We start from the raw sequence: 14,027 nt of genomic DNA on the forward strand, positions 1-14,027 counted from the left end.
AAGTTGTGAAGTATTTTATTATACTGATTGCATTTGGCTATGTGATGAAAACTGTTGAAGTGCAAATGAAGAGCTATGATTCAAAACATATTTTGGATGGCCTGCTACTTCCATTATGATGTTTTTTGCTTGAGCTCTTGAACTTCAAGCTGTCACTGCACGCCTTTCAGGTCTGCAAGTGGCATCACACTCGAGTTTTTGGCATGTGTTAAGGCAGGAAACCACAGAGAGGTTGATGACCAAACCTCATTCTCCTAAGTACCACAGTTACTGTCAGCATGATGGACTTTCTACCTGCTGGTGTTAGACTTGCAGTGGGTAAGAGGTGGAAGACAGCACCTGTGTGAGTCAGACAGTCATGACAAGTACCCAGAAACATAAGGTTATGTTGGGTGTGTTGCTAAATATCAGGGATTCGAGTCTTAATTCTACCTTATGCCCCTTTCCTCCACCAACGTCTATTTCTAGACCCAATATCTCACACTTGCATGTTATTTTTTATACCTGCTTTCTCCTTCTATCACTTTTTATGTTCCATCATCTTTCTCCCTTTCCAGCCTTTCTCACTCTTGCCCTGGGTCTAAGTATAATTATGAGAAATAAGCCCCTGGCCCTTAAAATGGGTGCTGTGTGTAAATGCAGGTAAGATTAGGCAAACATAGTTCTAATATTTTGCAGGCTGCTATTTGTGTGCATGTTGGTGTGGCCTTGAACCCTTTTGGCTGAGTGTCCATCTTGTAGTTTGTATGGGAAGTTGCCATCGTTGAACAAGGTGGTTCAAACTCACTTGCTAGAGTAGAGTAAAAGACAATGCACAGCTTCTAGTCCTCCACACTTAAATTAACTGAGACAGTGAAGAAGGTGCATTATGTGGAGCTGAGCCCAAAACATTATTAAAACAAGTTTGAAAAAGGTGAGAAGAGAGGATGAAGGCTTTTCTTTCCACTGAAAAATGTAAGCACGAAGTAACACACAGAAGTGAAAACTGTGCCAGTAATGATGCCTCATTCAACAGTCAATCTTAGTTGTTCTGTAGAGGGTTAAGATGTCCATTTCTAGGATGTCCTTATAAGTTTGCCAAGGCGGAGGAGTGGCCTCATTTAACAGAGAAGGAGGAGTCAGAAATAGAGAAGCAGCAGAATGAAAGAGAACAGAGAACCCTGCAGTAATGAAGAGTACGTACAAAATTGCAGAAGTCAGGGTTTGCCGCACATAGCGGAGAATGAGACCAATTTTTGTGTCATGGTGGATATCCACATTGTAGACATAAATGTGGAGGAAACCTTGCTTTGTATCACAGAATTCCAAAACAAAGTTGCTCCTTTAACAATTACAAGAGTAAGGCGGTTGGAGGCCCGACCTTCATATTCAAAATAGTGGATTCATAGGGAAGAGTGAGAGAATGCTGTCAGCAGCCAAGGATCAGGCACCTTTAAGTCACAAAAAAAGCACTGACTCTAGTGTATGGACACAAATATCTTGTGTCAAGAACCAAGCACAAGCCATAGATTTAGTTTAACAACAGGGGCTTCCTACCTGAGTATCGCTGAGGTATATATCTGTTTATCACCTGGACACAAAATTTGAAATTGTAAGAACGTGTATAACTAGGGCACTGTCTGCCTGATAACATTATCCTTGGGAGCCAAATGTAATTCTTTTGTTGTTATCGTCCCTCAATAAACTGTACAATTACAACTTAGTTTTGTGCACAAATCACTTTTCACAAACAGCAGAAATCTTTAGAGTCCTTAGTTTTATTGAAAAAGCGGTCTTTTTTTAGCATGGGCAAAACAAGGTCTTCAGATGTTACATAGCTTGCAGGTCACAGCTAAACATACAGCTACAAATCCATGCATAGAAATTAACGATTTATAGGGCTTCTCCACATTTGGAAGCCTTGACACTCATCTTGTTGAAAAAGTGGTATCAGAAGCATTTGTCCTCCTGCCTCAATGAAATATATATTCCTATTCTTTACAATATGAGTTTTTGGGTTATTTGATGCCACAAGTGGGCTTTTTGGGGTTATGACCTACCAACTATGCAGGCTAGACATTTAGCTGACGTTACTACAAATTGTTCAGAAAATAAGTAAGAATATTCCTAATAACGGTCCTTACATGCATAGCAAACCATTATTGTAAACTCCAAGCTTGTAAAACTAAAGTTTTACAAGATGCCATTCCATTAAAATGCAGGATACTAATGCAGGAAAGAGAACAGAATTGTGCCACTCGATAATTCAACATGGATTGGCAAAGCCAATAGGTCACGTCTTTGGTACCTATTGGCTTTGTCAGTGATACTTAGTGATGCTGTACAGCTTCCCCTTTGCTTTGCATCATAGCTAAAAAGGTGAACAAATCTGATCTGTGTGAGATGGCTCACTGTGTAATTTTGTAAGCATGCACATCATGCATGCACACAGCCTACAAAACGTTGTGGGTGCCTTTTTTTATTTACTGATAAATGTTTGATCAGCAAATAAAAAGAAGAACAAAAGCTTTCCTTGTAAGGCAGGTAGGGGAAGCAACACGGTTAGCGCAGTCGACAGAAGCAACACAGACGGTGTGGCTGGGGTGGGGTCAACTCAGCGGCCAGGGGAGAGGCAAAGAATACAGCCAAGCAACAGCAACATGGAGCTCAGGGGGCGAAGTCCACAAAGGTGAGTGCATAACGGAGGAAAGTTGGGGAGAAGTAAAGGGCAGGAAGGAGCAAAGTGGAGTGCGACGGAGGGGAGAAGAGAAGTAGACAAGGGAGACAGCTGGAAAAACACATGCACAATCGCAGAAACATTAACCAAAAAATAAAATAGTAGTGCTTGAAAATTAGTCGCTTATCAGGGAAAGGGCACAAAAAATTTGGTCATATTCCAGGGGAAGGGCAAACAGAAGAAAGAAAGCTCGCACAAGTTAACATATAAAAAGCAAGCAAAAAAGATGGCATGCAATGAGTGGGCTCTAACTCCACTGTAAACTAACTTCTCTTAAACAGACAACTTGCACTGTCTGGCAGGCAAGACCTGCTCCATATTGAATTCATGTTTGGAAGTAAAGTTCTTTTGTCAGCATTGAGGTAATACAAGGCACTTGCTTCTTTCCGTCGAAATCAGGGTCTATGTTTGCAGACTCAAAACCAGTGGCGACAGCGAAGTTGACTCTGGTCAGGATCTGCATGATCTCCAGTTGTCTCCCATGTTCATTGATCTCCTTGCAAAGAGATTGAATGAACCAAGATCCATCTCTTACGTTCCTCCAAGCATAGTAACCTACAAAAGAAACACAGTCTCAGTATTTAAGGATTATTTCCATTTCCTCAGCAAAGACACATCTTTGTGAATATGGGCTTCTAACCAGTCAAGGAACGATCTGTCCTGGGCATGCTCACTTTCTATTCATGAAACAATATGTGTGTCATGCAGACAGTCAATGCCACGTTTTCTCCAAAGTGATTATACGGCACGTTTATTAAACCTTCTTAGCCTAACTGCGACATCAAATCTGAAAGGGTTAACTGTCTTGCTGAAGCACAGTGCGCGCACTCATTAAAGCATAATATTAATAGTGAATGCTCATATTTCACACAGTGTGGACTGAAGCGTCTCTTTGGCGTTGCAACCCTCTTTATCGACATCAGAAAGCATTAGAAAGCATACAAGGCTGCTAGATTTTGCTGGGATTTCAACGTTATCACCAATCTACTTTTCAGTGGCCAGCATGCATGCATTCAATCATTCGTGGAATACTAACACTGTTATGTGACTCCTCAGCTGGATGTAACAAATCGACTTAGGGTCCGGATTTACAACCCAGTGGCAAATAACTAAGTTAAAACTGTCTCTGATTGTCAGTATTTGAGACGTATAAATCAGTGCACATCTGTATTAGAGCTGGCCAATATATATACATTGAGCGGGACACTCCTTTACACGTTTTGTCTTTCCAAATGTATTACCAGACCCAGAACACATCAGCCAGCACTCACACTAATGTAGTGAGTATCTGAAACTGCAATGTCTCGGCACATGTGACAGTCTGGTCAAACAAGCGCAAGCGTAAAGAAGTAATGTAAACCCTGTGCACAGTTTTGAACTGAAATAATACGTCGATTTTTGCATGAAACTGCCTTCCTGGCACCATATCCCCTTCTCCTGTGGCTAGAGACGAGGCAGTCCCCCTCACAGTGCTTCATAAAACTGTGACTTTCCCACTGAATGACGCTATAGTTGTGGAAATAGCAAGCAACGCACTGTCAAAAGATCTCGCGTGAAACCATAAAATGTCATAGTTGGATTATCTGTAAGTATATTTCTCATTGCAACAGCACACAAAGAGGCATATTTATGAGCCCTTTGCGCAGCATTTGCGTCACCTTTTGTGATGCAACTCATGTGTACGAGGCCACACAACAGCTCTTTACATGGCTTTGAGTGGCCTCACAGATATGACGTAAGGTAAGGCAGCACAAATCACTGCGTTGCCTTACTCTGCACAAGGGAGGCCATGGGCGTTGCAGTTGGTGTTCCCACGCAACACCCATGGATTTTTACGCATCCCCTGATTTACTAGACCTTGTAAACCTGGGAATTCACAAAAACCTTGCTCCTCCCCAGTGGAGGCACAACCAGGAGAAATATCTTTATTTCTCCTTGTTTTGAAATCTTTCTGTGTGTGCTGCATTCTGCCTCCCAGGATTGTTTTTGTGCAGGAAGGGGCAAGTGCACAAAAACAATCCTGCCTACAACACCAAGGTGCAGGGGTGTCTGCATTGGCGCTAGGGAGCCAAAACAGTGCCTGCACAGGGGAAAGGACAGAAATGTGCCATAAGGCATAGATATGGCGCATTCCTGCCTTTTCCCTTTGACACAGGGCAGCACAACAAGGTGACTCGCTGTGCTGCCCTGCGTTAATAGCCCATAAATATGGGCCATAGTTGTGAAATGATTTAGGCTCATGCTGGCTTTGATTCTGCACTGGACCCAGCCACCTTGCCTTAAGTGCTAATTGTAATGTGGCACTGAAGCACCCAGTCAGCTTCCAGAGAAGTGAAGCTACAAGAAGACAGCACTGTGCCTGGTAATCCGAGATTTCTGAGTGTTGCCCAATGCCACTTCTTTCACCAGGCCCATAGTCACGCGTCCACAGACAAAGGGTAATAAATAAAGAAAAAGGCATGGGCAGCCATGCCAAGATGACCCTCTGTGTCAAGCAGTAAGCAGTACCTGGGTCAGAAAACACAGGGAACGTGGTACAGTTTCTCACAGGACTTTGTGTGACGACCTCCCTCTGCACACAATTCTATCTAGGTAGATATCCAGCAGGATCCATTCTGGATAAACAACTTGAAGAAAGGTTTTACATTTACACAGTCTTAGGATTTTCTTGAGAAGAGTGATTCATCATCTCAACACCATGAAAGTGCTCACTGTGCTGTTAATGAGCACTAGGCTTAAGTTATCCATTGCCTCAAAAACATTTGCAATGAAAGTGTGAAAATAAATTTCATCTGTGCGTATTCTACAAAGAGAGAAACTACACGTCGGATACTACATATCATGACGAATAATGATCCCAAGTTGGGCTAATGAGCTCAAAACAACTATACTATATACTCTCTGTCCCTGGAACTGGTTATGCCACTGGTTTAGCTGTTCTGACCTTGGCGTCATTTCGCAAATGTAAGTAACTTATGGCTTGTGTTGTAAAGAGACTTAGGTGTTGAGCGGGATAGGGTGGGGAAAAGTCAATTATAGACAGGAGTTGAAACACCAATCAGAGCTCATAGGTCTAATGTGAAGACATTGTCCCGTTGTTTTCGTTATTGTGATTGTTGTTAAATTCACACGTAGAAATGCTGCTGAGTGGGGAAAGCTTAGAGTTGAAGAGGTTTGGTGGCTAGTGTCTCATACCTGAGTCCCACAAAGGATAAGTTCGCCAAGACGTATGAGACCAGGACATCTAAAATTGCTTGTCTCCATAGCAACATGGGTAAAGACATTATATTGCATACAGACCTAAAACCTGGTGCTTTCCACCCTTCTTCTGTTAGGTACTCTGGAGGAACAGAGAATACTAAAGCCATAAGATATTACCTTGAAGATTTAGGTCCTCACACCACCATTCCTCAAAGAATAGTAATATAAGAGCATGTGGACGTATGAGTCTGCAGAACATAAGAGGCTGCGGAGGGCTCCTCTAAGATGTATTACTTCACATTCTAAAAGAAAACTGAGAAGCCAGATGCATGTCACACTAGTGCAATAGGATAGTGGTTCTATAGGAGTCAATCTCAATGAAGAACATTATACACAATTGTTGTATTTATATAGGTGATTTCTCTTTTATGTTTATTGTTCCTTGTTATTTTTGCACAGGAGCCCACTGACTTCAAAGAAATTCAACTTTATTTAAGAAGACTGAACTCTGCCTCAGCCTACCTCCCAACACCGCCATTTAATTCACCATCTGTTACTGCCTGAAGCCCACCTACCGACACTGGAGTACAGCTGTTCAAATTGGATTGCAGATTTGGTCAGGTGAGGTGCCGGTGGCACAGCTCTTGTGCGCGGACCCCTGCCATTGTCAAAGAGAACATTAACACTGACAGGCACAGCCGACGCAGTGCTCTGCTTCTTAGGATTTCTTCTCGCTTGCATCCTCACATCATCACGCAGCACATCAGTGGCGACCGTCTTTGTTCAGGATCACTCACGCACTTGCTTCAGTGTGTTTATACGGACACAATAACAATGCCTTTGAACTTGATGACACCACATCGCTGATCAAGATTTAGAGGGTCATTCTGACCCTGGCGGCCGGTGACCGCCAGGGTCACCGACCACGGGAGCACCGCCAACAGGCTGGCGGTGCTCCCTCGAGCATTCTGACCGCGGCGGTTCCGCCGCGGTCAGAAACGGAAAGTCGGCGGTCTCCCGCCGACTTTCCGCTGCTCGGGGGAATCCTCCATGGCGGCGGAGCGCGCTCCACCGCCATGGGGATTCTGACACCCCCTACCGCCATCCTGTTCCTGGCGGGTCTCCCGCCAGGAACAGGATGGCGGTAGGGGGTGCCGCGGGGCCCCTGGGGGCCCCTGCAGTGCCCATGCCAATGGCATGGGCACTGCAGGGGCCCCCGTAAGAGGGCCCCACAAAGTATTTCAGTGTCTGCAAAGCAGACACTGAAATACGCGACGGGTGCAACTGCACCCGTCGCACCCCTGCAACTCCGCCGGCTTAATTCTGAGCCGGCGTCCTCGTTGCAGGGGCATTTCCGCTGGGCCGGCGGGCACTCTGTTGGAGAGCGCCCGCCGGCCCAGCGGAAATGTTTAAATGGCCGCTGCGGTCTTTTGACCGCGGTGCGGTCATTTGTCGGCGCTACCTTGGCGGACGGCCTCCGCCGTCCGCCAAGGTAAGAATGACCCCCTTAGTGCCTAATTTCACACGGTAATAATCGGTAATAAGCACACCTGGAGTGAGTGTTTCTGGATTTACTTTATATGCTGACAGTTGTTTCACACATAGGCCCTCATTACAACTTTTTTTTTTAAAAGACCGCCGAAGCTGCGGGCCCCACTATACCATCAGTGCTGGCGGTATTTGTGACTCCCTATTATGACTTTTTTGCTGGCCCAGCGGAAAAGTCACATCAACATTGCAGCCGGCTCATAATAAAGCCGGCGGCAATGTTGATATGGAACTTCGGGCAGTGAAATGCACGATGGGGCTGTGCCTGGGGGCCCTTGCACTGCCCATGCCAAGTGCATGGGTAGTACATGGGCCCACAGGGGCTCTCCAAGTCCCCCTTACCACCAGCCTCTCCATGGCGGTGTTTACCGCCATCAACAGGCTAGCGGTTGGGGACTTATAAAACCTCCAGATGGAAGCCTGGTGGTATGTTGGAGGGGCCGGCGGTATGGCCGTGGCTAATGCGCCACGGTCATTTTACGCTGGCGGTACACCGCCAGCTTACCGCCGGCAGCCAGGGTCGTAATGAGGCCCCTAGTTTGCAAATGTGCCAGCTAAAATCTTAATTGGTTACATTTGCCTTATGAAATATCATTTTGGTCTCTATATCACACCATGACAACACAAACTCCATTACTCCAAATTATTCCTTTCTTCACAATCCTGGCAAACCTATTATATGTTGGAAACATTGGTTCAGTTCTTTTTAAGAACTATTGAGTTGCAATTGATACCACACTATTTGAACCAAAAAGTAAACTTGCTTTATTAATTGGCCAACTTGGACATGTAGGTCAGCAAGTCTTTGATAACCTTTCTCAAGAAGACATGCCACCAGGATGGATAGAGCCTTGGAATGTTTATACAGAAGCTGTTGCGAGGCTCACAAAGACATTTTCCAAAGAACCAAGGGCCAGATGTAGGAAGGTTCCCTTTTGCGAGGTGCAAATTGCAAGTCCCTGCGACTTGCAATTTGCACCTCGCAAAAGCGAATGCAGAAAGGTGTCTCAGACACCTTCTGCGACTCGCTATGGGGTCGCAAAGACCCACCTCGTAAATATTTATGAGGTGGGTCGCAGTTTGCGACCCCATAGCGAGTCTAGGCACTCACGGGGATGGTGGCCTGCTGGAGACAGCAGACCTCCATGTCCGTGACTGCTTTGCAATAAAGCAGTTTTTTTTTTTCTCTTTGCAGCCCGTTTTCCTTAAAGGAAAACGAGCTGCAAATAGAAAAAATACTGAAACCTTTTAGTTTCGGTTTTTTTCAGAGTAGGCAGTGGTCCATAGGACCACTGCCTGCTCTGAAAAAATATTCTTGTGAGCATTCACAAAGGGGAAGGGGTCCCATGGGGACCCCTTCCAATTTGCGAATGAGTTACCATCCACTTCAAGTGGATGGTAACTGCGAGTTGATTTGCGACCGCTTTCGCGGTCACAAATCAACTTACATTGCGGTGCGACTCGCAAATAGGTAGGGAACACCCCTTCCTATTTGCGAGTCTGAAACACATTTTGCGAGTCGGTACCGACTCGCAATATGTGTTTCTGCATCGCGTGAGGGCATTAGTGCCTCGCAAACGGCGTTTTTCGCCCTTTGCGAGGCGCTAATGCCTTCCTACATCTGGCCCCAAATGTGTTACTAGAACGCTTTAATTTCTTCAGGAGGAAACAGAATATTTGGGAGTTGGTTGAAGAATATATTTCACCTCTAGGGTTGTTGTTTTCTTTAAAGTACTTCGGCAATTCTCTTGCTACATACATCAGAGATCAATTTGTGTACAGTTGTGCCTCTAAAAAGATCCAAGGGAGACTGCTGAGTTACAGAGACCCCACCCTTTCAGAGGTTATTGAAATTACCAAAATCATCGAAAGATCGATTATTTCAACAAAAAAGATGTCATCAGAGGCAACAACAATAGGAAGTTTAGAAATAAATGCAATTGCTGAACACAAGCTCATAGGAGCCACTACCATTAAAAATATAAATATAAAAGTACCCTTGTTCCAGTCAAGAAGAACACCAACACATGTTACATAGGTGGATCCCTGTCTCATTTTGGAAATAACCTGAATTGTTCTGCTGCTAACAAACGTTGCAACAAGTGTAGAAAAATTGGACGTTTCCAGTTTGTTTGCAGGTGCAACAAGAATCCAGTTAGAATCAGCACGGTTGATGTAGATTCTGATCAGTGCTCAGATGACCTGTCTAACGTGATCCTTACATTAGGCACTGATCACAAAGCATTTAAGATGGTGAAAGGTCCTTGTGCAAAGCACTTATTGGGAAAGTATCTATCAACATGATGGTGGACTCTGGTGCACCCATCACACTCATCTCTGACATTCTCTTCCAGGAAAAATGGAAAGCAACCTCATTAACAGTAACAGATATTCACCCAAAAGCGTTTGTGGAACAAAATATTACCATGTTGGGGTATTTTATCGATACACTTTGCTTTTTGGGAAGGCAAATGATTACAAAGTTTTACGTTGCCAAAAAAAGGAAGGAACATTATAGGATGGCAGGACCAGGTCAGGCTTGGGATTAAGTTGATACCTGGTTCTGAGAATCCCATTGTGTTAGATGACAATTCTATCTCATTCATTGAAAATGTTGAGGATGTTAACCTAGAAAATGTTGTTAATCGGTCCCGTAACATTTTCAGTGACCAAATAGGAAACATTAAGAGATTTGAGCATTTGATTGAACTTAAAGAGGGTGCTATTCTTATTGTACTTAAGGTCAGATTTGTTCCGCTAAGTGTCAGATCACATCTCGAGAATTTACTAGACAAGTTGTGTAAAGACGGGGTGATCCAAGAAACAGACTCATCTAAATGGGTCAGTCCAGTAGTAATAGTAAAATAACAAAAAAATGAATTGTGCCTATGGTTTGATTTATGGAATCTCAATAAGAACATCATAATTGATTGCCACCCTTTACCCAAAGTACAAGAATTGTTGGCCAACTTGGGGGGGTCCACAGTATTCTCCTTACTTGACCTCAGATCAGTGTATCAACAAATACTTCTTGCTGTAGAGAGCCAAGACCTTACCACCTTCATCACTCCGTTTGGAGTGTACAAATGTTTGCATATGCTATTTGGACTGGCTTTTGAAGCAAGTGTACTTCAAAAATGTATGGATAGAGTTCTGAGGGATATTCTGGGGGTACAAGCATTTCATGACGTCATACTTGTTTTTGATAAGACTGTCAGAGAACACAATTTGATTTTAGAAAAGGTGTTACACACATTTGAAGATGTAGGTATCACCCTGAGAAAAGACTAATGTAAATTCATGGCCAACCAAGTGGAGTATCAAGGTCATAACATCTCTGATCAGGGCATTACACCCAAAATGTCATTGGTAGCTGCAATTCAGAACACCATTCCACCACACAATAAGGATATCTTACTGTAACGCCGCGCTCTGACGCGGCGTCTCTTTCTGTCCTCACGGGTGGAATGCGCTACCGATATTCAGAGCGCCGTTCCCCGCGTTTTTTTACTATGCTTTCTGGGAAGCATATATTTCGCTTCCGGACGCGCTACACTTACTTGTAGCCTTTTTTCTTCTTTTGTAGTTGGTGGTGGGTTTTTTGTTGGTCCTTTTGCCTGTCTCTATCCATGTTGTGTCCATCTTGTCTTCTTCGTGTTTTTGTCCCAGCATGCTCTGTTTTTCTTTTATACTACTTCCTTTTCCTATACTGGTCTATGGGCTTTTCCCAATCCAAGATGGTGTTACTTCCCTTTCCTGTGATGTCACTTCCCTTTTCTCAGTATATAAGTCAGTCAGTCTTGTTCCTCCTTGCGTTGCAAACACTTCCTCTGGTTGTGCTGTTCGCTCCTGTTCTTTGTTCCTGCTTTTTTGCCTTGGGAGATTTTTGCCTGTTCTTTGTTCCTGCTTTTGCCTTGGCAGATTTTTACATGTTCTTTGTTCCTGCTTTTGCCTTGGGATATTTTTACCTGTTCCTTTTTCCCTGCCTTTTACCCTGGATATTGCCTATTTTTGTTTCCTGTTGTCAAGTCCTGTTTTTTCTTGTTTTCCATCTGGAGTTCCTGTTAGAGGTTTTTTCCCCAGTGTTGGGGTTTTTCCCCTCTGGGACTCCTTCTAGAGGGTACGGTCTGCTTTGGCGTAGCCTGTCAAGCGGCACTGTGGCTACTAGAAAGGGTTGCCCTTATCTGGGAGTATCCAGGACCTATAGAAGACTTGGTGTATTCGCCAATCCGAAATCCAGAGGTGAAAAGTCCAGCTCAGTACGTGACAGATTGCAACGCCAAAAGATTCTGCGTTGCGAAAGCGCCATGGAAGATCCACAGGGAGAGGCGTCAGAAAATGCTCAAGCCATGTTACAGACTGTCCAACAACAAGCCCAAGAGTTACAACAGTTACGGGCAGAAAACACTGCGCTACGACAGGTCTTGTCTTCCCGATCAATGGACATACCACCCGTATCTGCTACTATTCCTCGATATTCCGGAGATCCTTTAAAGATGAAGGAATTTTTCGATGCCCTGATGGTTTTCTTTGCCTTTCGTCCACTCCAGTTTTCTTCGGATAAGGCTAAGGTGGGCTATCTGATCAGCGCCTTGTCTGGTCCAGCGCTTGCTTGGGCGACTCCTCTGGTTTCTGCAGATGACCCAGTCCTGGCTAACTATTCCGCTTTCTTGACTGTTTTCAAACAAATGTTTGAGACACCTGGGGTAGAAGCAGCAGCTGAAGAAGCCTTATGTGACATTCAGCAGGGTAATCAGGATGTACTGCAGTATATAACCCACTTCAAGCAGCTGGCAGCTGAAACCTCCTGGGTAGAACGCACCTTCGTAACCCTTTTCCGCCGAGGCCTGCGTGAAAAAATTAAAGATGAGCTTGTACACTCTTCTCCAGCTTGTTCTTTGAAAGAATTAATGGATCAATCTATGAACATCGAGCATAGACTTCGAGAGCGCAAGATGGAAAGACGTAGAACTAGAGCTCCATACCAGTCCGGTACCTTCCATGCTAGCAGTCGGCGAACGGAAGATAGTCCATCTGAAGCCTCTCCACCTCCCCATGAAGAGCCCATGCAGATAGATCTGGTTCGTGGGCCATTGACGGAGTCAGAAAGGGAGGAACGACGACGAAGGGGACTTTGCCTATACTGTGGTAAGGCTGGCCACCTGATCCGTAGTTGTCCGGTATGTCCCTCAAGGCCTGCGGGAAACGCCAGCTCCCGTCCCCTGTGAGGAGGAAGGAGACGGGAGGAGCTGAAGTACCATCAATATGTTCCTCCAAAGAAAGCATGTCCACCCTGTTTATCCTCTCGGTCAAGTTACAAAGTTCACAAGATCAAGAAGAACATCTTCTGGCTCTCCTTGACTGTGGAGCCAGTGGACTCTATCTGGATGAGACCTGGGCTACGAGTAAAGGAATTCCCCGCATTCCTAAAGAAACTCCTGAGCAGGTTCACACAGTGGATGGCTCTCCGTTAACCTCAGGACCTGTGGTGGCCTCAACTCCTACTCTTTGTTTGACATTTGGGGGGCATCAAGAACACGTTGCCTTTGATCTCATAGCCTCACCAAATCACATCATGATTTGGGGAATTCCCTGGTTAGCCCAACACAACCCCTATATCAATTGGGAAACACAAACTATATCCCTAACGTCTTCATTTTGTCAACAGAATTGTTATTCTACTACTTCTTATTGGACTCCAAAAAGGTCCTGTCAGTCAACTAAGGATAGCACTAACTCTATCAATATTATCCAGGGGGTTCCAGATTGTTATCAGGAATATATCAGGATTTTTCAGAAACCTAGTAATCCTATTTTGCCACCTCATCACAGTTATGACTGTGCTATTCCTTTGATTCCTGATGAAGTCGTCCCCTTCGGTCGAATGTATTCTCTGACAGACCAAGAAAAGAAGGTGCTAAGGGATTATTTGGACGACAACTTACACAACGGTTTGATTGCTCCTTCCACATCCCCCGCTGGGGCTCCTCTCTTCTTCATCCCTAAGAAGACTAAGGATCTGCGTCTTTGTGTGGACTTTCGTGAACTCAACAGAATAACGATTAAGGATCGATATCCACTGCCTTTAATCAGAGATATATTGGATGCCATTCAAGGAGCCAAGATATTTACTAAATTAGACTTACGGGGTGCCTATCATCTCCTTCGGATCAAGGAAGGAGATGAATGGAAGACTGCTTTCCGTACCCCTTTTGGGCACTATGAGTATCGTGTTATGCCCTTTGGACTGACCAAGGCCCCTTCTGTTTTTCAACGATTTATGGATTCAGTGTTCTCAGATATACTCAATCAATATGTAGTCATTTATTTGGATGATATCTTGATATATTCCCGTGATCCTGAGCACAATGTAGATCATGTCCTGCAAGTCCTGGAAAGACTCAAGAAGAACCAATTGTTTTGTAAACCTGAGAAGTGTGAGTTCCATAAATCTGAAGTAAGGTATCTCGGGTTTTGTATTAATCAACACGGAATATCCATGGATCCTAACAAGGTCAGTGCCATATTAGATTGGCCTTCTCCAACGTCCATTAAAGAAACG

General features: G+C 44.4%; 1 protein-coding gene across 1 annotated transcript in view; it reads right to left on the bottom strand.

Moving 5' to 3' along the window:
* Positions 1 to 1,739: 1,739 nt before the first annotated feature.
* LOC138300242 (caspase-7-like) overlaps positions 1,740 to 14,027 on the bottom strand; it is a 231,587-nt gene continuing 219,299 nt past the window's right edge. Inside the window, exon 7 of the mRNA XM_069239327.1 lies at positions 1,740 to 3,271. Coding sequence (XP_069095428.1) covers positions 3,042 to 3,271 — 230 coding nt within the window. The 3' untranslated portion in view covers positions 1,740 to 3,041. The remainder of the gene's footprint in view (positions 3,272 to 14,027) is intronic.

The sequence above is a fragment of the Pleurodeles waltl genome, chromosome 6 (genome assembly GCF_031143425.1).
Source record: "Pleurodeles waltl isolate 20211129_DDA chromosome 6, aPleWal1.hap1.20221129, whole genome shotgun sequence".
NCBI classification, from domain to species: domain Eukaryota; kingdom Metazoa; phylum Chordata; class Amphibia; order Caudata; family Salamandridae; genus Pleurodeles; species Pleurodeles waltl.